The 24785-nt window shown below is 40.7% G+C and overlaps 1 protein-coding gene across 1 annotated transcript in view; it reads right to left on the bottom strand.

Annotated features, from left to right (window-relative positions):
• Positions 1-24785, bottom strand: part of LOC130719452 (uncharacterized) — a 25880-nt gene extending 1095 nt beyond the window's left edge. The window contains exons 1-6 of the mRNA XM_057570081.1: positions 24410-24785; positions 24314-24363; positions 24145-24237; positions 23961-24068; positions 23505-23882; positions 10007-10084 (exon numbers count right to left, since the gene is read on the bottom strand). Coding sequence (XP_057426064.1) covers positions 10007-10084; positions 23505-23882; positions 23961-24068; positions 24145-24237; positions 24314-24363; positions 24410-24785 — 1083 coding nt within the window. The remainder of the gene's footprint in view (positions 1-10006; positions 10085-23504; positions 23883-23960; positions 24069-24144; positions 24238-24313; positions 24364-24409) is intronic.

Raw genomic sequence — 24785 nt, 5'->3', positions numbered from 1 at the left:
TTTTATAAAAAGTAAAACCAGGACCCATGGCGGACCATTTTTGACATAGTTAACCATAAAATTCCCTATATCCTAGATGTACTTAAAGTGTGAAAGTGCCTCTTTTCACTTATGTCATGACTTGAGAGAGAAATCCATATTAGGAGACTTATGTGGATATTGTGGAGGAACTCCTACACTTACTATTCTAGGGATTGTGGCTGGCGAATAATAGATATAATTTCACCACTTCTAAAACAATTTTTGCAATCAAAATCTTGCTACCAAAATTTCAAATCTCGACATATATCACTTGAATAAAACTTCAGGTATATTTGAAATTTTTATGAAATAACGGTATGAGTTTAAGGAGTTGTTGTAATCTGCTCAGTCAATTTGAATTATAAAAATATTTCTTTAATTTGTAATAAAGTGTATATAAATTTTAAAAACATATGCAATGTGTTAATTACTACTTAAGTAAGTTTTTTTTCTTCTTTTCAATGAGTATTAGTGATACATTTCACTATTTGAAATTAACTTCATGTTCTCTTCCATCTTATTTTTGTTTAAGAAAGAAACAACCCCTCTCAGCATGGGTACAGTACCCCGGCCAACCAAATGGTTGGAAAAAAATCCAGGAACAAGCCAAAACCCTCCCAATAACCTCTTAGAACCCACCCAAAGACACTATCACGTACACAACTCGAAAAGATCCTCTAACACCCCGATTTCGGTGGCGTCACTTTAGTAACCAAAATAAACTTAATGCGGAAAAACGTGAATATTTTTTTTTATAATAATAACTAAGACAAGACGGAATTAAATAAAACCCAACAATAACAAAAATCAGAACTAATATACAATATATAAACAGCCCCGCTGTAGTAGTAACCTCGTCACGAGTAAACCTCCAGTGACGGAAAGAAAAGTGTAACGCCCGAAGGCAAAAGGTACAATCCACAAGAAAGGTCAAGTGTCCGCAACACCATCCCTCAAAACTGAGAATAAGCTGGCTCATCGGCCTGAAGCAAGACCCCCTAAGTCCAACCAACTCTCTGTGATTCCCGTAAAGAAACCACACAAAAAGCTATAGGTGGGAAACTACCCTGTCCCCAAAGAAAACAAATGATGTTCAGAGCTAAGACTCTACTCCTACACTAATCCCATCTCGAGGAGCTCACACCAGCACTAAAACCTACATGCTAGCATGATCGTCGCCCGAATCTGAATTCAGAACGTCCTAGTCTAAGTACACCATCCGTCCTCCTCTCGCTACCGCGATGCGCTCCTGTTCCAGCATCTCAACTCTAGTTCCCCCCGAAGGGTGAACCATCATGATCTAGACCGTCGTGGACATCTGACAAAGGGCGTTTGTCCGCCAAAGCACACACAGAAGACGCGAGGGTCAACTCCAAAGAATTATGTAAATAATAACATCGATAGATACAGATAATAGAATAGCCACTTAGGCTTATAGCTAGGGATATTATTCCTAGGGTTGCATGTTCCATAATAACATAAACGCAATAATAGCAGATAGCATGTTCCAAATAGGTTTAACAATTACCAATCACACTCAACAACTAAATTAGTATGCATGTTGCATGATATGTATGCAGGTTAACCCAGTCAACCAATATGCAATCCGGAACGGATGGACATCAACGGATCAGCCCTAGCACCAGCCACGGTGGGACCATTTCGGCCCGCGTGCCTCTTACTCCAACGACAGCGGTAGTCAGATCAGCCGTAACCCGTAGGTCTGCCATTTCGGTCTGCTACAAGAGACGTCTACAAACGCTCTTTCACGGAAATCCGGGTCCTTATGACCATTTTGGAATCCGACGAGGTCCAGAGTACGTCCTGTGTTAATACCTCATTAATGTTGCATGAATGCAGGATGATTAGACAAACAACGTCTCCGAATCTCACTCGACACGTCGCCACGTGTTCTAGGTAAATTAAAGTCTCTAAAAGCTTACCCTAAGGTAAAGTCGATTCTGCGACAAAAGACACTTCCTCACGACAACACATAATCCACGATGATCTCCAAATCATCCGACTCATCTCAATCCGATGGTCACCACTGCTCAACGAGCACAGAGTATCACCCTCTCGGAAACTAACGGTTTCCCGGACTTATCCCCAGGATAGCCCAACAACATAGCTGCTCCAACAGCACAACAACAACCGCTGCTCCAACAGCACAACAACAACACATACTCAACGCCTCTCAATTTTCTCAACACTCGGATCCGACGACACTTCTCGTTTTCCAAAACTAAGATTTGCAACCGAAGCTTCCTTTCGAGTTTTTTATCATTACTTAAAGATTTAGAGGTTGTTTAATGTCTTATGAGTTTTCTTTACAAAATAGTATCCTTTTAGTCTTATCGCAAATCCTATCAGTTCTCGGGATCTCCTAATCCCCAAATGACTCCAGAGAATGTCTCGATCCATACACATCATAACAAGGCCCGAATCTCATTCGTCCTATCAAACTTTCTCAAAACTCTCAAAATAAAATCGGCATGACCTGCCCGCAATCCTCACTAATCAGAATCTCAAATTTCATTACAAAAGCATGATTAACTCATCACAGTCAACAACATGTCATATAACAATACATCTCAGAATAAACACATAGCACTTAGCATATAAAGCATGCACCACACATCCTAAATTACCCAATTAGCACTTAGCATGAAGATTCAATCTCAAAAGCATTCAGTAGATTCATCATCTACATTGTCAGCCGAAGCCTCAGAAAACATTTTCCAATCACACACAATCCAGTGCATAAACAGTAAACAATGTCGAAAGCATCGATCCTAAGTATTAACTAGAGATTCAGTGAGAAGCCCTCACCTGTAGATTCTCCAGGGTGAACTTCAAACTCTTCCTCACAAGCAAAGCGTTGCTCCTCAGGAAATTCCTCAAAAGTCCCATTAAAGCAAAACCACAGAAATACTATCAGAATCTATCGAAAACTAAGCTATCAATACTTACTAAGGTTACTCGAAGTAATCTATACCCTAAGGTACGATAAACTAGCGCGAAAGACAAGTTTTCGGAAAAGGAAATTTTCCTCCTCCCCCCTAATAGGGCTCGACCACTTTGTGCAATTATGGGGCTCGATTTTTCTTCGATCAAACTTGGTTCCTATGCTTTCATAAGCCGTAACTAAGGGTATTCTGAACTCGGAAAAATTATCGGATCAAAAACTGTCGCAGGGGTATTTTGGTCATGATTTTTAACTTAGAAATTTCAAAACTGAAATCCCAAAAACCAAATTTTGCAGGGACGTTACTAACGACGTTTATGATAACTAATCCTACTAACACTAAGCTAAGGCGATAGTTTTTAGCCTAAAGGTTGAAGCTTTACCTCAAAAACTCCAAAAATGGGTATTTAAGGCTAAAATTGATTCCGGCGGAATTCCGGCGACATAACGGAAAATCTAATCCGGCAGAAGTGATCTTGGGCGCATAAGGAAGAGGTTTAGAATCAGAAATGAAAGATTCAGGATAGTTTTGCAAAAACCCATAAACTATCCGCTCAGAAAACTCTACAGAAAAGCTATGGAAAAAGCGATCAGAGGTAAGGATTAGCGACTATACCTCGAAGCCTTGAAGTAGCAACTAACGGATCAACGATCAAGCAAGGATTGAACAAAATTCTTCTTCCTTCTTCCTTGTTCTTGGCCGCGGGTTTGAGGAGAGAAAATGGAGGAAAATTTGAGTTTTTCTTCCTTTCTTTGCTATATATAAAGGTTGGAAATTCGCGGGAAAATGAAAGTTTCGCGAATCTGATTTTTCCGGCGTCATTCTCCGTGAATTAATAGATATGTTTTGGCGAAAGAATTCCAAAACTAAAATGAGGTCTCTTTGTATTTTTGGCAACTAAAGCATAGTCGGTATAAAACTATTTTACCCGATAAGTTGCTTTTTGCATCGAATGTCGGAATAGAAAACTTCCTTCTGAAGAAAGATTGAAATCATCAAGAGAAATGGGTGTACGCGTGTAGAATATTCATTTGAAGCTCTGGATAGAAAAAGTCTTCATTGTCGAGAAATTCTAGGGTTTTGAAAAACCAGGGTTTCGGTTTCGGCAAACTTCCGATGATTGGAATCGGACGTTCGTAGATCCTAGAGTTTCGCCTCGAAACGATTGTGAATATGGAAAAAGAGAAGTTCTAACATTTCTCTGAAGATTTTTGGAATTAACTGCCATCGTGCCTAAAAGTGGAAATTAGCTATATACTAGGGTTTCTGACCTAGGTTTAAGCGTGTAACGATCGTGCTATAACTTTTATCGATCATAATGCAATCCTTGAACTTTTCCTGAACTTTCTCCTTCATAAATATATTTCATTTAATAAACTTTCGTTCAGGTTTCCCTTCACATTACATCAACCCTAATCGTGAATAAGAAGTTTATTCACTTAGCATAAGCTTAAAAAAACTTGGGCCTTACATTACTACCCTCCAAAAAGAAAGTTTCGACCTCGAAACTTAAGGGTTAGTAAAAAGTTCTGGATACTGTCCTTGAATCTTCTCCTTCAGCTCCCATGTCGCATCACCAGTGTCTTTATTCCAAATGACCTTCACTAACTCGATCTCTTTCCCTCTCAACTGTTTTATCCTGGTGTCACCAATGCTAATTGGCGGTGTCTCGAAAGACAGATCATCCTTCAACTCAATATCATCCAGCTCGATAACATGTGTCGGATCCGCAATATATTTCCTCAGTGGTGACACGTGGAATACATCATGAATATTTGATAGAAATGGAGGTAGTGCAATCTGATATGCGACTGGTCCAATTCGACGAGTGATCTGATACGGTCCAATGAACTTGGGCGTAAGCTTCTTTGACTTGATTGCTCGACCAACACCCGTCGTCTGAGTAACTCTCAGAAATACATGATCTCCTTCTTCGAACTCCAGAGTTCTGCGCCTCTGATCTGCATAACTCTTCTGTCTACTCTGAGAAGTCCTCATCTTCTCTCTGATCTGCTTGATCTTCTCAGTGGTCTGTTGCAGAAGTTCCGGTCCTACCAACAGATTTTCTCCGTTTTGGTACCAACACAAAGGTGTTCTACACTTGCGGCCATACAAAACCTCATACGGTGCCATACCAATGCTCGTATGAAAACTGTTGTTGTATGTGAACTCAATCAATGGCAATAAGGTATCCCAACTGCCCTTGTTGTCTAGAACGCAAGCGCGTAGCAAATCCTCCAACGACTGAATAGTTCTCTCAGTCTGTCCATCGGTCTGCGGATGATAAGCAGAACTTAGTCTCAGCCTCGTTCCCAAAGCTTCTTGAAGAGCTCCCCAAAAATGTGATGTAAACTTCGGGTCTCGATCGGATACAATACTTGTCGGTACTCCGTGAAGTCGTACAATCTCCGCTATATATAACTCTGATAGTTTCTCCACGTTATACGTAGTCCTCACCGGTACGAAATGAGCCGACTTAGTCAGTCGATCCACGATTACCCAAATAGAATCGTAGCCCTTCTGAGTTCTTGGCAAAGCTACCACGAAATCCATCGATATGCTATCCCATTTCCATTCTGGCACATCCAAGCTTTGTAGCATACCTGAAGACTTCTGATGCTCCACCTTTGCCTTCTGACATGTCAGACATGCAGCTACATATTCAGCCACTTGTCTTTTCATTCCTGGCCACCAAAAATTCATCTTCAAGTCTTGGTACATCTTTTTCATTCCAGGGTGAATACTTAACTTGCTCTTGTGACCTTCATCCATAATCAATCTTCTCAAGTCAGGGTTGTTAGGCACACAAACCCTATCCTTGCACCGTAGGATATTGTCACTTCCTACTTTGAATTCTGGGTCCTTACCTTGACTTACCAAATTTCTTTTCCCGAGCAGAAACTCATCTTGTAACTGTTGGTCTCGGATTTCTTCCATCAACCCATTGGTAATTCTGATCATCCCGAACTTCAGTTCTCCCTCGGATAATTTCACATCCAAGCTCAAATCTCGAAATTGCTCTAACAGCTGCAGCTCCTTCACCATCATCGACGAGATGTGCATCTTCCTGCTCAAGGCATCAGCAACAACATTCGCCTTTCCAGGATGATATTGCAGAGTGAACTCGTAATCTTTGAGAAATTCCATCCACCGGCGCTGTCTCATGTTCAGCTCCTTCTGCTCAAACAAATACATCAAGCTCTTATGATCACTAAATATGGTGAAATTGCATCCATATAAGTGATGTCTCCAAATCTTCAGCGCAAATACGATTGCAGCTAGTTCCAAGTCATGAGTTGGATAATTCTTCTCATGCACCTTCAGTTGTCTTGAAGCATAAGCAACCACCTTCCGATGTTGCATCAGCACACATCCCAAACCTTGATGCGAAGCATCACAGTATACTTCATAAGGTTCCTCCGGTTGCGGTAAGACGAGTACAGGTGACGTCGTCAACCGTTCCTTCATCGTCTGAAAGCTAGTTTCGCACGCTTCAGTCCATGCAAAAGGTTGGTCCTTCCTCGTGAGTTGAGTCAACGGTCCAACAATCTTCGCGAAATTCTCGATGAAACGGCGGTAATATCCTGCCAAACCGACGAAACTCCTGATCTCAGTCACTGTCTTGGGCCGTTCCCATGACAATACGGTCTCTACCTTGGCTGGGTCCACAGCTATTCCCTCCTTAGAGATCACATGGCCTAAGAATTTTACCTCTTCGAGCCAAAATTCGCACTTAGAAGGATTGGCGTACAACTCCTTCTCTCTCAGCACTTGTAAAACTTGACGCAAGTGCTCCTCATGGTCTTCAGCATTCTTTGAGTAGATCAGAATATCGTCGATAAACACCACGACGAATCGATCCAAGAATGTATGGAAAGTCATATTCATGTAAGCCATGAATATTACCGGTGCATTTGTCACCCCAAATGGCATCACTAAGTACTCATAGTGTCCATAACGGGTTCTGAATGCCGTCTTCTGGATATCCTCGGTCTTGACTCTGATTTGATGATAACCCGACTTCAGGTCGATCTTCGAGAATATTGCAGCTCCTCGCAGTTGATCCATCAAATCATCAATTCTAGGCAACGGATACCTATTCTTGACGGTTACTTTGTTCAGTTGTCGGTAGTCGACACATAATCTTGATTTTCCGTCCTTCTTCTTCACTAGTAAGACTGGCGCTCCCCAAGGTGAAACACTTGGTCGAATAAATCCCTTCGACAAAAGATCTTCCAGTTGGGACTTCAATTCCACTAGCTCCGCAGGTGCCATACGATATGGTGCAATCGAAATCGGCCCTGTTCCCGGTACGATGTCTATAGCAAACTCAATGTCGCGTACAGGCGGCAATCCAGGTACATCGCCAGGAAAAACATCTGCGAACTCTTTCACCACTGGAATACTATCAACTCCCGGATTCCCTTTACTCTCCAAGCTCAGCAGAACGGAATACTCTTGAGATCCCTCGTTCAAAGAGACGCCAATGTGATTGGCAGATAGATACTCAGAAAGATCCGAATCAGGAAATACCACTCTCTTTCGGTTGCAGTCCAAAAGACAATGATAGCGGGACAACCAATCCATTCCTAGGATAACATCTAGGTTCTTAAGAGTTAGGCATACTAGGTTAGCATGGTACTAGGATAACATCCTATGCTTAGTCAAAGAAACAGTTAGTACTCATCACAAGATAGCATCTAGCATACTATGCAATATAATTAAGCAATAACTTCAATCAATTTTTAAGCGAAAAATCGCTTGCAGACAATCAATTTTCACTCTTTGCAGAGTCACACAACCTAGCACAGAAGACCTATTCCCCAACAACTCCCGAAAGACTCAACCGTGCTCTGATACCACAATGTAACACCCCGGTTTCGGTGGCGTCACTTTAGTAACCAAAATAAACTTAATGCGGAAAAACGTGAATATTTTTTTTTTATAATAATAACTAAGACAAGACGGAATTAAATAAAACCCAACAATAACAAAAAACAGAACTAATATACAATATATAAACAGCCCCGCTGTAGTAGTAACCTCGTCACGAGTAAACCTCCAGTGACGGAAAGAAAAGTGTAACGCCCGAAGGCAAAAGGTACAATCCACAAGAAAGGTCAAGTGTCCGCAACACCATCCCTCAAAACTGAGAATAAGCTGGCTCATCGGCCTGAAGCAAGACCCCCTAAGTCCAACCAACTCTCTGTGATTCCCGTAAAGAAACCACACAAAAAGCTATAGGTGGGAAACTACCCTGTCCCCAAAGAAAACAAATGATGTTCAGAGCTAAGACTCTACTCCTACACTAATCCCATCTCGAGGAGCTCACACCAGCACTAAAACCTACATGCTAGCATGATCGTCGCCCGAATCTGAATTCAGAACGTCCTAGTCTAAGTACACCATCCGTCCTCCTCTCGCTACCGCGATGCGCTCCTGTTCCAGCATCTCAACTCTAGTTCCCCCCGAAGGGTGAACCATCATGATCTAGACCGTCGTGGACATCTGACAAAGGGCGTTTGTCCGCCAAAGCACACACAGAAGACGTGAGGGTCAACTCCAAAGAATTATGTAAATAATAACATCGATAGATACAGATAATAGAATAGCCACTTAGGCTTATAGCTAGGGATATTATTCCTAGGGTTGCATGTTCCATAATAACATAAACGCAATAATAGCAGATAGCATGTTCCAAATAGGTTTAACAATTACCAATCACACTCAACAACTAAATTAGTATGCATGTTGCATGATATGTATGCAGGTTAACCCAGTCAACCAATATGCAATCCGGAACGGATGGACATCAACGGATCAGCCCTAGCACCAGCCACGGTGGGACCATTTCGGCCCGCGTGCCTCTTACTCCAACGACAGCGGTAGTCAGATCAGCCGTAACCCGTAGGTCTGCCATTTCGGTCTGCTACAAGAGACGTCTACAGACGCTCTTTCACGGAAATCCGGGTCCTTATGACCATTTTGGAATCCGACGAGGTCCAGAGTACGTCCTGTGTTAATACCTCATTAATGTTGCATGAATGCAGGATGATTAGACAAACAACGTCTCCGAATCTCACTCGACACGTCGCCACGTGTTCTAGGTAAATTAAAGTCTCTAAAAGCTTACCCTAAGGTAAAGTCGATTCTGCGACAAAAGACACTTCCTCACGACAACACATAATCCACGATGATCTCCAAATCATCCGACTCATCTCAATCCGATGGTCACCACTGCTCAACGAGCACAGAGTATCACCCTCTCGGAAACTAACAGTTTCCCGGACTTATCCCCAGGATAGCCCAACAACATAGCTGCTCCAACAGCACAACAACAACCGCTGCTCCAACAGCACAACAACAACACATACTCAACGCCTCTCAATTTTCTCAACACTCGGATCCGACGACACTTCTCGTTTTCCAAAACTAAGATTTGCAACCGAAGCTTCCTTTCGAGTTTGTTATCATTACTTAAAGATTTAGAGGTTGTTTAATGTCTTATGAGTTTTCTTTACAAAATAGTATCATTTTAGTCTTATCGCAAATCCTATCAGTTCTCGGGATCTCCTAATCCCCAAATGACTCCAGAGAATGTCTCGATCCATACACATCATAACAAGGCCCGAATCTCATTCGTCCTATCAAACTTTCTCAAAACTCTCAAAATAAAATCGGCATGACCTGCCCGCAATCCTCACTAATCAGAATCTCAGATTTCATTACAAAAGCATGATTAACTCATCACAGTCAACAACATGTCATATAACAATACATCTCAGAATAAACACATAGCACTTAGCATATAAAGCATGCACCACACATCCTAAATTACCCAATTAGCACTTAGCATGAAGATTCAATCTCAAAAGCATTCAGTAGATTCATCATCTACATTGTCAGCCGAAGCCTCAGAAAACATTTTCCTATCACACACAATCCAGTGCATAAACAGTAAACAATGTCGAAAGCATCGATCCTAAGTGTTAACTAGAGATTCAGTGAGAAGCCCTCACCTGTAGATTCTCCAGGGTGAACTTCAAACTCTTCCTCACAAGCAAAGCGTTGCTCCTCAGGAAATTCCTCAAAAGTTCCTTTAAAGCAAAACCACAGAAATACTATCAGAATCTATCGAAAACTAAGCTATCAATACTTACTAAGGTTACTCGAAGTAATCTATACCCTAAGGTACGATAAACTAGCGCGAAAGACAAGTTTTCGGAAAAGGAAATTTTCCTCCTCCCCCCTAATAGGGCTCGGCCACTTTGTGCAATTATGGGGCTCGATTTTTCTTCGATCAAACTTGGTTCCTATGCTTTCATAAGCCGTAACTAAGGGTATTCTGAACTCGGAAAAATTATCGGATCAAAAACTGTCGCAGGGGTATTTTGGTCATGATTTTTAACTTAGAAATTTCAAAACTGAAATCCCAAAAACCAAATTTTGCAGGGACGTTACTAACGACGTTTATGATAACTAATCCTACTAACACTAAGCTAAGGCGATAGTTTTTAGCCTAAAGGTTGAAGCTTTACCTCAAAAACTCCAAAAATGGGTATTTAAGGCTAAAATTGATTCCGGCGGAATTCCGGCGACATAACGGAAAATCTAATCCGGCAGAAGTGATCTTGGGCGCATAAGGAAGAGGTTTAGAATCAGAAATGAAAGATTCAGGATAGTTTTGCAAAAACCCATAAACTATCCGCTCAGAAAACTCTACAGAAAAGCTATGGAAAAAGCGATCAGAGGTTAGGATTAGCGACTATACCTCGAAGCCTTGAAGTAGCAACTAACGGATCAACGATCAAGCAAGCGATGAACAAAATTCTTCTTCCTTCTTCCTTGTTCTTGGCCGCGGGTTTGAGGAGAGAAAATGGAGGAAAATTTGAGTTTTTCTTCCTTTCTTTGCTATATATAAAGGTTGGAAATTCGCGGGAAAATGAAAGTTTCGCGAATCTGATTTTTCCGGCGTCATTCTCCGTGAGTTAATAGATATGTTTTGGCGAAAGAATTCCAAAACTAAAATGAGGTCTCTTTGTATTTTTGGCAACTAAAGCATAGTCGGTATAAAACTATTTTACCCGATAAGTTGCTTTTTGCATCGAATGTCGGAATAGAAAACTTCCTTCTGAAGAAAGATTGAAATCATCAAGAGAAATGGGTGTACGCGTGTAGAATATTCATTTGAAGCTCTGGATAGAAAAAGTCTTCATTGTCGAGAAATTCTAGGGTTTTGAAAAACCAGGGTTTCGGTTTCGGCAAACTTCCGATGATTGGAATCGGACGTTCGTAGATCCTAGAGTTTCGCCTCGAAACGATTGTGATATATGGAAAAAGAGAAGTTCTAACATTTCTCTGAAGATTTTTGGAATTAACTGCCATCGTGCCTAAAAGTGGAAATTAGCTATATACTAGGGTTTCTGACCTAGGTTTAAGCGTGTAACGATCGTGCTATAACTTTTATCGATCATAATGCAATCCTTGAACTTTTCCTGAACTTTCTCCTTCATAAATATATTTCATTTAATAAACTTTCGTTCAGGTTTCCCTTCACATTACATCAACCCTAATCGTGAATAAGAAGTTTATTCACTTAGCATAAGCTTAAAAAAACTTGGGCCTTACAGATCCCAGACAAGATCAAATCCAGCCACGCAGAGCAAAAACCCAACAACAAACCAACCACTACCAAAGGCTGAGAAACAATTCCATCTTATTTCTCTTCATAGTTTTCATTTTTTTCTATCATATCACTCATCATATCTCTCAATTATCTATATTTCTTCATATCTTTCTCTAGATGTGGGTTTAATTGGGTTTGAATAAATTTTAAAGGATTTTTTAACTCGAATTTTTCAACCTTTGATTGAAATTAGGTTTCACTTTATTATTCTCATTTTATTACTTTCATTTTCTTTAATTTATGTTTTACAAACAACACACACTACAACATTTTGGGTCTACAGCGACGCCCGAAAAGCGTTTCCTAATCCCAAAAAAGCGTTGCCTTTGGTTTCGGAAACGCTTCTGCAAGTGTGGTCGTCTGAGGCGTTGCCTAAGCCTAAGAGAACGTTTTTCATAATATAGCGCAACACTTGGGGTTAAAGCGTAGCCCTTTATCTGATAGGGAAACGTTTTTCCAATTTCCCTACGGAAACACTTTTGCGGACGTTTTCGTAAATAACTAGAGAAAAGCGTTCTCTTATGTTTTTTAGAACAGATCTTAAAGTGTAGCGGTAGATTTCGCTATACCAGAAGCGTTGCCTTTTCTACCTAAGAGAACAGTTTTTTGCAGTGAAGTTGAAAATGTTCTTTTTTTTGTCAACAGTTGAAAATGTTCTATTTTATAAGGAAATTGGTCTTTTGTTGATATGGGGAGATTCATAAAAAATATTGTCATCAAATTGAATACAATTATATACTTGCTAATTAAAATAGTATTTCATTCATTGAAATGGAAATTGAGAGGGAACCCCACAGTCATCTAACAGAATTTGTCCTAGACCGCATGGACCCATATTGAGAACCATACATGATTAACAAAAGAAAGAGCATATTTTGACATAAAATCAGCAGCTTTGTTGCAATTCCTTTTAACCTGCAGCAACTGACTTGTGTAGAAATTATCAGATAGAATCTTGCAATCCTCCATAACCATCTAAATCCATGTAATCCAACAAGGAGTGGAAAATTTAATCCATGTAATCCAACAAATTTAATAATCCAAACTAATAAGCTAGAGATCCAAACTAAAGATCCAAACTACAGGATCCAAATTCCACCATCAAAGTGTAGCATCATCTTCTTCCGCCATCATGCCACCATCATTTTGCTACAAACAAAAAATATATACATATATATCAGTCACTGTGAAGTACATAAAACATGTGTAACAAGAATAAAAAATTTACATTCAATCAAGAAGCATAGTGAAAAATGATGGCCAAATCATCCTAATTCATTTGACGAAGAATTGAGAAAATACGTCTCGGCCGTTGCACCATGATTGTGGCCTTTCTTCTGTACAAGGGAACATGAATAGTTTACATTCAATTACCAGACTTAGAATAAGAAAATAAACTAGTTGTCATGTTTCAGCTTCTACTAGGCAGGCATGCCAACTGTTCAATACTAAGCAAACCAAAGTAAGAATATGGTAGGAACTAGCATCTTCATTGCTGAAAATAGTGAAATCCCTCTTGATTACAAAACACAACAACAGAACTTTGAGGATCTTCCTGTAAGATCCAAGATTTTAAGCTTAGAATAAGTGGAAGAGATTTCCATTTACGATTAGGATTGATGTAATGTGAAGGGAAACCTGAACGAAAGTTTAGTAAATGAAATATATTTATGAAGGAGAAAGTTCAGGAAAAGTTCAAGGATTGCATTATGATCGATAAAAGTTATAGCACGAACGTTTTACGCTTAAACCTAGGTCAGAAACCCTAGTATATAGCTAATTTTCACTTTTAGGCACGACGGAAGTTAATTCCAAAAATCTTCAGAGAAATGTTAGAACTTCTCTTTTTCCATATATCACAATCGTTTCGAGGCGAAACTCTAGGATCTACGAACGTCCGATTCCAATCATCGGAAGGTTGCCGAAACCGAATCCCTGGTATTTCAAAACCCTAGAATTTCTCGACAATGAAGACTTTATCTATTCAGAGCTTCAAATGGATATTCTACACGCGTACACCCATTTCTCTTGATGATTTCAATCTTTCTTCAGAAGGAAGTTTTCCATTCCGACATTCGATGCAAAAAGCAACTTATCGGGTAAAATAGTTTTACACCGACTTTGCACCGACTTTGCATTAGTTGCCAAAAATACAAGGAGACATCTTCTTAGCTTAGGAATTCCTTTGCAAAAACCTATCTTAGAATTCATGGAAAATGACGCCGGAAAAATCAGATTCGCGAAACTTTCATTTTCCCGCGATTTGCCATCTTCTATATATAGCAAGCAAGTGAGAAGAAATCACAAAACTCCACCATTTTCAACCCATTCAAGGCCGCGAGTTTGCATAGGAGAGGAGGAGGAGAGATTTTCTTCATTTCTTGCTTGATCGTCGATCAATCAGTTGCTACTTCAAGGCTTCGAGGTATAGTCGCTAATCCTTACCTCTGATCGCTTTTTCCATAGCTTTTCTGTAGAGTTTTCTGAGTGGATAGTTTATGGGTTTTTGCAAAACTATCCTGAATCTTTCATTTCTGATTCTAAACCTCTTCTATATGTGCCCAAGATCACTTCTGCCGGATTAGATTTTCCGTTATGTCGCCGGAATTCCGTCGGAATCAATTTTAGCCTAAAATACCCATTTTGGAGTTTTTGGAGTAAAGCTTCAACCTTTAGGCTGAAAACTATCGCCTTAGCTTAGTGCTAGTAGGATTAGTTGTCATAAACGTCGTTGGTGACGTCCCTGCAAAATTTTATTTTTGGGATTTCAGTTTTGAAAATCCTAAGTTAAAAATCATGACCAAAATACCCCTGCGACAGTTTTTGATCCGATAATTTTTCCGAGTTCAGAATACCCTTAGTTACGGCTAATGGTAGCATAGGAACCAAGTTTGATCGAAGAAAAATCGATCCCCATAATTACCTAAAGTGGCCGAGCCCTATAGGGGAGGAGGAGGAAAATTTCCTTTTCCGAAAACTTGTCTTTCGCGCTAGATTATCGTACCTTAGAATATAGATTACTTCGAGTAACCTTAGTAAGTATCGATAGCTTAGTTTTCGATAGATTCTGATAGTATTTCTGTGGTTTTGCTCTAAAGGTGATTTTGAGGAATTTCCAGCGGAGCAAGGCTTTGATTGTGAAGGAGCTTTAGGAGATAACTCTGGAGAACCTACAGGTGAGGGCTTCTCACTGAATCTCTAGTTAATGCTTAGGGTCGATGTTTCGACATTGTTTACTGTTTATGCACTGGAATTGTGTGTGATTGGAAAATGTTTTCTGAGGCTTCGGCTGACAATGTAGATGATTCATCTACTGAATGTTTTTGAGATTGTCTTACATGCTATGTGCTATGTGGGTAATCTAGGATGTGTGGTGCATGCTTTATATGCTAAGTGCTAAGTGTTTATGATGCGATTTATTGATATATGACATGTCGTTGATTGTGATGATTTAAATATGCTCTGTACTGAAATCTGAGATTCTGAATGGTGAGAATAGCGGGCAGGTCATGCCGATTTTATTTTGAGAGTTTTGAGAAAGTTTGATAGGACGAACGAGGTTCGGGCCTTAATTTTGTTTAGTGGATCGAGACATCCTCTGGAAGCGACTTGGGATTGGGAGATCCTGCAAATGTATAAGACTTGCGATAAGACAAAATGGAATCTATTTTATAAAGAAAATTCATAAGACCTTAAATAACCTCAAAATCTTTAAGTAATGATAACAACCTCGAAGGAAGGCATTGGAAGTCAAATCATAGTTTTGGAAAAACGAGGAGTGTCGTCGGATCCAAGTGTTGAGGAGTTTGGTAAGTTCTGAGTATGTTGGTACTTCTTCGCTCGTTGAGCAATTTGTTAGCCATCCAAGGGATGAGCCGAGAAGCTTCACTGAGGCGTGAGACCTTGTGAATGCGGGATACTCCACTGAGGCGTGAGACCTTGTGGAAAGCATGGAACTCCACTGAGGCGTGAGACCTTGTGAGAGCATGAAACTTCACTGAAGCGTGAGACTTCGTGAGAGTATTGATGACCCGAAGAGTCATCGTGAGTGGTTGCACTCGTTTAATGATTATTGTATTTTGTCGCAGAATCGACTTTACCTTAGGGTAAGCTTTTAGAGACATTAATTTAGCTAGAACACGTGGCGACGTGTCGAGTGAGGTCGGAGACGTTGTTTGGCTAATCACTGCATTGCATGCACTCATTAAGTGGTTTAAACACAGCGAGATATCGGACCACGGCGGATTCCAAAATTGGTTATAAGACCAGGATTTCCGCGTAAGAGCGCTGCTAGGTGACTCTTAGTAGCAGACCGAAATGGCAGGCCTTCGGGTTTTATGCTGATCTGGCTACATGATGATGTTGGAGTAAGAGGCATCACGGGCCGAAATGGCACCACCGTGGCTGGTGAAGGGCTGATCCGATGATGTCCATCCGTTCCGGAATGCACATTGGTTGACTGGGTTAACCTGCATTGCATATCATGCAACATACATACTAATTTAGTTGTCGAGTGTGATTGTTATTTGTCAATCCTATTTGGAACATGCTATTTGTTATTGTTGTCATTTACATTCGATATGGAACATGCAACCCTAGGAATGACATCTCTAGTTATAAGCCTAAGTGGCTATTTATTATTTGTACCTATTGGGTTTATTATCTACATAGTTCTTTAGAGTTGACCCTCGCGTCTTCTGTGTGTGTTTTGGCGGACAACGCCTTTTGTCAGATGAATATTGCGGATTGGTTCACCATGGTCCACCCTTCGGGGGAAACTAGGTTGGGATGCTGGAGCAGGAGCGCGTCGCGGTAGCGAGAGGATGACGGATGGTGTACATAGACTAGGTCGTTCTGGATTTCGAATTCGGACGACGATCATGCTAGCATGTAGGTTTTAGTGCTGGTGTGAGCTCCTCAAGATGGGATTAGTGTAGGAGTAGAGTCTTAGCTCTGAACATCATTTGTTTCTTTTGGGACAGGGTAGCTTCCCACCTATAGCTTTTTGTGTGGTTTCTTTACAAGAATCACAGAGAGTTGGTTGGACTTAGGAGGTCTTGCTTCAGGCCGATGGGCCAGCTGATTCTCAGTTTTGAGGGATGGTGTTGCGGACACTTCACCTTTACTTTCAGTCTGTACATATTGCCTTCGGGAGCTACACTTTTCTTTCCGTCACTGGAGGTTACTCGTGACGAGGTTGTTACTTACAGCGGAGGCTGTATTATATATTGTACATTAGTTCTGTTGCTTGTCGCTTTTGGGTTTGATTTAATTCAGTCTTGTCTTAGTTATTATCGAAAAAAAAATATTCACGTTTTTCCGCACTAAGTTTACTTTTGGTTACTAAAGTGACGCCACCGAAATCGGGGTGTTACATTGTGGTATCAGAGCACGGTCGAGTCTTTCGGGAGTTGTTGGGGAATAGGTCTTCTGTGCTAGGTTGTGTGACTCTGCAAAGAGTGAAAATTGATTGTCTGCAAGCGATTTTTCGCTTAAAAATTGATTGAAGTTATTGCTTAATCATATTGTATAGTTATACTAGATGCTATCTTATGATGAGTACTAACTGTTTGTTTAACTTAACAGAACATGGTGAATACTAATCAGCTAGCTGAGATGATGGCCATTATGGCCCAAGCGGTAACAGCGCAGGCCCAAGCGGTAACAGCGCAGGCAAATGATAATGCGATGAGGCGTGCTGCTGAGGAGGCACGTGATCAGCATCAGCGCCAGAGGGAAGTAACTCTGGACCAGAGCAAAGGCCTGAATGATTTCAGGAGGCAAAACCCACCAAAGTTCTCTGGTGGTACTGACCCGGATAAAGCAGATCTCTAGATTCAGGAGATCGAGAAGATATTTGGCGTGCTGCAGACTGTTGAGGGTGCCAAAGTGGGCATGGCGACTTATCTACTGCTCGGTGATGCTGAGTACTGGTGGAAGGGCGCTAGGGGGATTATGGAAGATAATCACGAGGAGATTAACTGGAACTCATTCCGGACCGCATTCTTGGAAAAGTATTTTCCAACAAGTGCTCGGGATGAGAGGGAGGCACAGTTTCTGACACTCCGTCAGGGAGGTATGTCTGTACCGGAATTTGCTTCGAAGCTGGAATCTTTGGCGAAGCATTTTCAATTCTTCCATGATCACGTGAATGAGCGCTACATGTGCAAGCGCTTTGTAAATGGACTGAGGCCTGATATTGAGGACTCAGTGAGGCCGCTGGGAATCATGCGATTCCAATCATTGGTGGAGAAAGCCACGGAAGTGGAGCTGATGAAGAATAGGAGGTTGAACCGTGTTGGAACTGGAGGGCCGATGAGGTCGGGCTCTCAAAATTATCAAAGCCAAGGAAAATTTCAGAGCAGGAGGCCATATCAACGTCCTGCTGGAGAAGGGTTTACTTCAGGATCTTACAGACCCATGACGGGTACTGCTGGTGGTTCTGGAGATCGGACTTTGAACAGGGAGATGACCTGTTTTAGATGTGGGAAGCCGGGGCACTATGTTAATGCTTGTCCCGACACAAGGCCCAAATGCTTTAATTGTAACAGAATGGGGCATAATGCCGGTCAGTGCAGAGCACCCAAGACGGAGCCAATCCTGAACACTGCTCGTGGAAAGCGTCCTGCTACTAAGGCAAGAGTCTACACCATGGACGGTGAGAGAGCTGAGGGGTTTGTCAGAGGAGAGCGCAAGAACGATGGTAACTTTTTAACCATTCTTTCTCATTCTATTATAATATATTCTATTACTCTCGTAGCGTGTGCAAACACACCTAACTTACTTATACTGTCTAAGCTTTGACCTTATAGTTATTACGCCTATTAATACCATATTTGACCGTAGCTCGTATTTTAGCTATAGAAGTTATACGAGGTTTAGAATGACACGCTAAGCTTAGAAAGTAGTCTTCTACCGATGCGTTTAAAAGGAAGCTAGAAGCTGAAGAATGAATCTCATAGAGATTTCTTATGGATAGTATACGTATGATGTCGAGGGCGTGTAGTTCCGTAGCGGAATCGTTGAGGATGTGAGGTCAGGATATTTGTGACTATTGGATGATAGGAACTCATTGACTGTTCCAGTGGGTTTTTCTAAATTTCACCTTCGATGTATTAGGCTTGATCAACTTAATATTGAGGGGGTGATATTCGGATTCAGAGCTGGCTATGGACTTTGATAGAAGGATTGGTAAGATTAACTTGATTGGATCGAGGATTAGTCGAGCTGGGAGGAAAAGGTTCGCATTAAGTATAAGTTCTCTTGCGAAGGAGATATAGTTTGAAGAAATGGATATTCATTTAGGAAGCATTGAAGAATTAACGGACATTAGAGGTCCAAACTTGGTGAAGGTTCAGGTTTTAAGTCTATGAACTGTTGTCTTAAGTTTCTAGGACTCAAAGTTGGTTAGAATTTGATAGAGAGATTAAGAAGTTGATTGACGAGGTGGTGATCAAGTTACAGAAAAGGGAAGTGTTAGTATTAAGATGAACACTTGAGGTTGTCATATTTGGACAAGTTGCTTAAAGTCTAAGAGTGAATGAAACTTGTTATGGATTTCGGTGATACAAGCTAGAGATTAGCGAGTGAATTTTGCTAAGTTGAATGAGAATCTTAGGGTAAAGATTGACTTCAGAAGCTGGAGATCATATTCGAGTAAGAGTTTTAGTGGTGTTATCATTGATGATTGTAGTTAAACCTCGGCAAGTTGAAAGATGATATGTCTGTTGAGACGCCGTTGGTCAACCTTGGGACTAGAAGAGTGAAACAATCGAAGAGAAAGCAGAGTGTTTTAGTGAAAATTATTTGGAATAAAGACACGGACGGTGTTACGTGAGAGTTAGAGGAAAAGATCAAGGAATAACATCCAGAACTATTACTGACCCTTAAGTTTCGAGGACGAAACTTTCTTTTTGGAGGGTAGTAATGTAAGACCCAAGATTTTAAGCTTAGAATAAGTGGAAGAGATTTCCATTTACGATTAGGATTGATGTAATGTGAAGGGAAACCTGAACGAAAGTTTAGTAAATGAAATATATTTATGAAGGAGAAAGTTCAGGAAAAGTTCAAGGATTGCATTATGATCGATAAAAGTTATAGCACGAACGTTTTACGCTTAAACCTAGGTCAGAAACCCTAGTATATAGCTAATTTTCACTTTTAGGCACGACGGAAGTTAATTCCAAAAATCTTCAGAGAAATGTTAGAACTTCTCTTTTTCCATATATCACAATCGTTTCGAGGCGAAACTCTAGGATCTACGAACGTCCGATTCCAATCATCGGAAGGTTGCCGAAACCGAATCCCTGGTATTTCAAAACCCTAGAATTTCTCGACAATGAAGACTTTATCTATTCAGAGCTTCAAATGGATATTCTACACGCGTTCACCCATTTCTCTTGATGATTTCAATCTTTCTTCAGAAGGAAGTATTCCATTCCGACATTCGATGCAAAAAGCAACTTATCGGGTAAAATAGTTTTACAACGACTTTGCACCGACTTTGCATTAGTTGCCAAAAATACAAGGAGACATCTTCTTAGCTTAGGAATTCCTTTGCCAAAACCTATCTTAGAATTCATGGAGAATGACGCCGGAAAAATCAGATTCGCGAAACTTTCATTTTCCCGCGATTTGCCATCTTCTATATATAGCAAGCAAGTGAGAAGAAATCACAAAACTCCACCATTTTCAACCCATTCAAGGCCGCGAGTTTGCATAGGAGAGGAGGAGGAGAGATTTTCTTCATTTCTTGCTTGATCGTCGATCAATCAGTTGCTACTTCAAGGCTTCGAGGTATAGTCGCTAATCCTTACCTCTGATCGCTTTTTCCATAGCTTTTCTGTAGAGTTTTCTGAGTGGATAGTTTATGGGTTTTTGCAAAACTATCCTGAATCTTTCATTTCTGATTCTAAACCTCTTCTATATGTGCCCAAGATCACTTCTGCCGGATTAGATTTTTCGTTATGTCGCCGGAATTCCGTCGGAATCAATTTTAGCCTAAAATACCCATTTTGGAGTTTTGGAGTAAAGCTTCAACCTTTAGGCTGAAAACTATCGCCTTAGCTTAGTGCTAGTAGGATTAGTTGTCATAAACGTCGTTGGTGACGTCCCTGCAAAATTTTATTTTTGGGATTTCAGTTTTGAAAATCCCAAGTTAAAAATCATGACCAAAATACCCCTGCGACAGTTTTTGATCCGATAATTTTTCCGAGTTCAGAATACCCTTAGTTACGGCTAATGGTAGCATAGGAACCAAGTTTGATCGAAGAAAAATCGAGCCCCATAATTACCTAAAGTGGCCGAGCCCTATAGGGGAGGAGGAGGAAAATTTCCTTTTCCGAAAACTTGTCTTTCGCGCTAGATTATCGTACCTTAGAATATAGATTACTTCGAGTAACCTTAGTAAGTATCGATAGCTTAGTTTTCGATAGATTCTGATAGTATTTCTGTGGTTTTGCTCTAAAGGTGATTTTGAGGAATTTCCAGCGGAGCAAGGCTTTGATTGTGAAGGAGCTTTAGGAGATAACTCTGGAGAACCTACAGGTGAGGGCTTCTCACTGAATCTCTAGTTAATGCTTAGGGTCGATGTTTCGACATTGTTTACTGTTTATGCACTGGAATTGTGTGTGATTGGAAAATGTTTTCTGAGGCTTCGGCTGACAATGTAGATGATTCATCTACTGAATGTTTTTGAGATTGTCTTACATGCTATGTGCTATGTGGGTAATCTAGGATGTGTGGTGCATGCTTTATATGCTAAGTGCTAAGTGTTTATGATGCGATTTATTGATATATGACATGTCGTTGATTGTGATGATTTAAATATGCTCTGTACTGAAATCTGAGATTCTGAATGGTGAGAATAGCGGGCAGGTCATGCCGATTTTATTTTGAGAGTTTTGAGAAAGTTTGATAGGACGAACGAGGTTCGGGCCTTAATTTTGTTTAGTGGATCGAGACATCCTCTGGAAGCGACTTGGGATTGGGAGATCCTGCAAATGTATAAGACTTGCGATAAGACAAAATGGAATCTATTTTATAAAGAAAATTCATAAGACCTTAAATAACCTCAAAATATTTAAGTAATGATAACAACCTCGAAGGAAGGCATTGGAAGTCAAATCATAGTTTTGGAAAAACGAGGAGTGTCGTCGGATCCAAGTGTTGAGGAGTTTGGTAAGTTCTGAGTATGTTGGTACTTCTTCACTCGTTGAGCAATTTGTTAGCCATCCAAGGGATGAGCCGAGAAGCTTCACTGAGGCGTGAGACCTTGTGAATGCGGGATACTCCACTGAGGCGTGAGACCTTGTGGAAAGCATGGAACTCCACTGAGGCGTGAGACCTTGTGAGAGCATGAAACTTCACTGAAGCGTGAGACTTCGTGAGAGTATTGATGACCCGAAGAGTCATCGTGAGTGGTTGCACTCGTTTAATGATTATTGTATTTTGTCGCAGAATCGACTTTACCTTAGGGTAAGCTTTTAGAGACATTAATTTAGCTAGAACACGTGGCGACGTGTCGAGTGAGGTCGGAGACGTTGTTTGGCTAATCACTGCATTGCATGCACTCATTAAGTGGTTTAAACACGGCGAGATACCGGACCACGGCGGATTCCAAAATTGGTTATAAGACCAGGATTTCCGCGTAAGAGCGCTGCTAGGTGACTCTTAGTAGCAGACCGAAATGGCAGGCCTTCGGGTTTTATGCTGATCTGGCTACATGATGATGTTGGAGTAAGAGGCATCACGGGCCGAAATGGCACCACCGTGGCTGGTGAAGGGCTGATCCGATGATGTCCATCCGTTCCGGAATGCATATTGGTTGACTGGGTTAACCTGCATTGCATATCATGCAACATACATACTAATTTAGTTGTCGAGTGTGATTGTTATTTGTCAATCCTATTTGGAACATGCTATTTGTTATTGTTGTCATTTACATTCGATATGGAACATGCAACCCTAGGAATGACATCTCTAGTTATAAGCCTAAGTGGCTATTTATTATTTGTACCTATTGGGTTTATTATCTACATAGTTCTTTAGAGTTGACCCTCGCGTCTTCTGTGTGTGTTTTGGCGGACAACGCCTTTTGTCAGATGAATATTGCGGATTGGTTCACCATGGTCCACCCTTCGGGGGAAACTAGGTTGGGATGCTGGAGCAGGAGCGCGTCGCGGTAGCGAGAGGATGACGGATGGTGTACATAGACTAGGTCGTTCTGGATTTCGAATTCGGACGACGATCATGCTAGCATGTAGGTTTTAGTGCTGGTGTGAGCTCCTCAAGATGGGATTAGTGTAGGAGTAGAGTCTTAGCTCTGAACATCATTTGTTTCTTTTGGGACAGGGTAGCTTCCCACCTATAGCTTTTTGTGTGGTTTCTTTACAGGAATCATAGAGAGTTGGTTGGACTTAGGAGGTCTTGCTTCAGGCCGATGGGCCAGCTGATTCTCAGTTTTGAGGGATGGTGTTGCGGACACTTCACCTTTACTTTCAGTCTGTACATATTGCCTTCGGGCGCTACACTTTTCTTTCCGTCACTGGAGGTTACTCGTGACGAGGTTGTTACTTACAGCGGAGGCTGTATTATATATTGTACATTAGTTCTGTTGCTTGTCGCTTTTGGGTTTGATTTAATTCAGTCTTGTCTTAGTTATTATCGGAAAAAAAAATATTCACGTTTTTCCGCATTAAGATTACTTTTGGTTACTAAAGTGACGCCACCGAAATCGGGGTGTTACACTTCCAAGCCTCCCAATGATAAATCCATGAATATGACAAAGAGATCAAATCAGAAGAGAAAAATAGCATGCAACTCTACTTTACCTCTTGATTATTTGGAGCATGCACAGATGTAGATGAATGTAGAGGGCCATTGTCATCACTGGGGAGTAACAAGGCAGCTAAAGCATCCAAATCAACTGCGTTGTCAGTATGGTTCAGCATGGTCCGTAGAAGAATTTGAAATTTTCGCTCCATGTCCTCATGCTTTGCCTCCATGTCATGCACCTTATCAGTTAAACGTTGGACTTCCTTCGCATGTTTTTTCTCAATTTCAGCTATTTCATTATTCCTTTTGAAGACACTTGGTGTCATAGTTCTCCCGTAGCATCGCACTCTCCCCGGTCTTTCGTCGCCAAACACTTGCTTAAAAGCTTCAGAAGAAGATTGACCATAATTTTCAACCAAGTCATGAAGTTTTGTCTACCAAATTTAAAAGTAATGTTAGTTGAGGATATGCATAATCATATTCAAAAAAATAAATCAAAGAAAGAAACTTACAATCACATTATTTGTTTCTTCATCCACCTTTTTTCCTTTCTTGCTTTTACGAGTTTCAATGAAAATATCAGCTTGAGTAGAGCTCTCTCCATCCTCTTTGCTTGCACGCTGCATCAAGACAATGATTTTAGCAGAAAAGTCATACACATTTAAATGCCCACTTATTACAATGACAATGATATACCAATCTCTCCCTTATACAAGCAAAGCTTATAGGCCCCACTCGGTGTCTCCATTTCTGCTGTGCTATATTTCTAGTATTTTTGGCACTGATTTCCTGTGTTAATATTAAAAAATTATTACACATGAAAAAATAACAAAACATCAAAGAACTGTAGGTATATATATCTTACTTTAATTGCTTCAAGCCTCCAATAATCTATCAACTCTCTAAAGTGTGCCTCTGGTACTAAATCTCACATGGTTCTTCCTTTGATCTTCTCTTATGCCTGGAATTTGAGTAGATCTAGTTGCTTGTAGTTCTATTCTAGTGCTCAATGGTTGCATCGTATGTTTTTTTTTGGAGCCTTGTTCATCAGAATGATCCTCTTGGTTAGATTTCGTAGAGTTCACCGGTTGCTGCCTCTGCTGCTGTATTTTTTGTTGTATAGAGGAAGATTCTTCTACTTGAACTGATTTTCTAAAACTCACATGGTTCTTCCTTTGATCTTCGCTTTGCTGGCTCTGGTTTTTCTTTTGCTGTTGTATTTGACTAGACCCCTTCATTTTCTTCAAATTGTTAGCACCTTCCAATTTCACTTTGTACAGCTGAAGCATTTCAGCACTAGTCTTAGCTTGGAGATCATAATCACTTCTTCTTTTCAT

The sequence above is a fragment of the Lotus japonicus genome, chromosome 5 (genome assembly GCF_012489685.1).
Source record: "Lotus japonicus ecotype B-129 chromosome 5, LjGifu_v1.2".
Taxonomy (NCBI): Eukaryota; Viridiplantae; Streptophyta; class Magnoliopsida; order Fabales; family Fabaceae; genus Lotus; species Lotus japonicus.
This window is presented reverse-complemented; position numbering and strand designations above follow the sequence as displayed.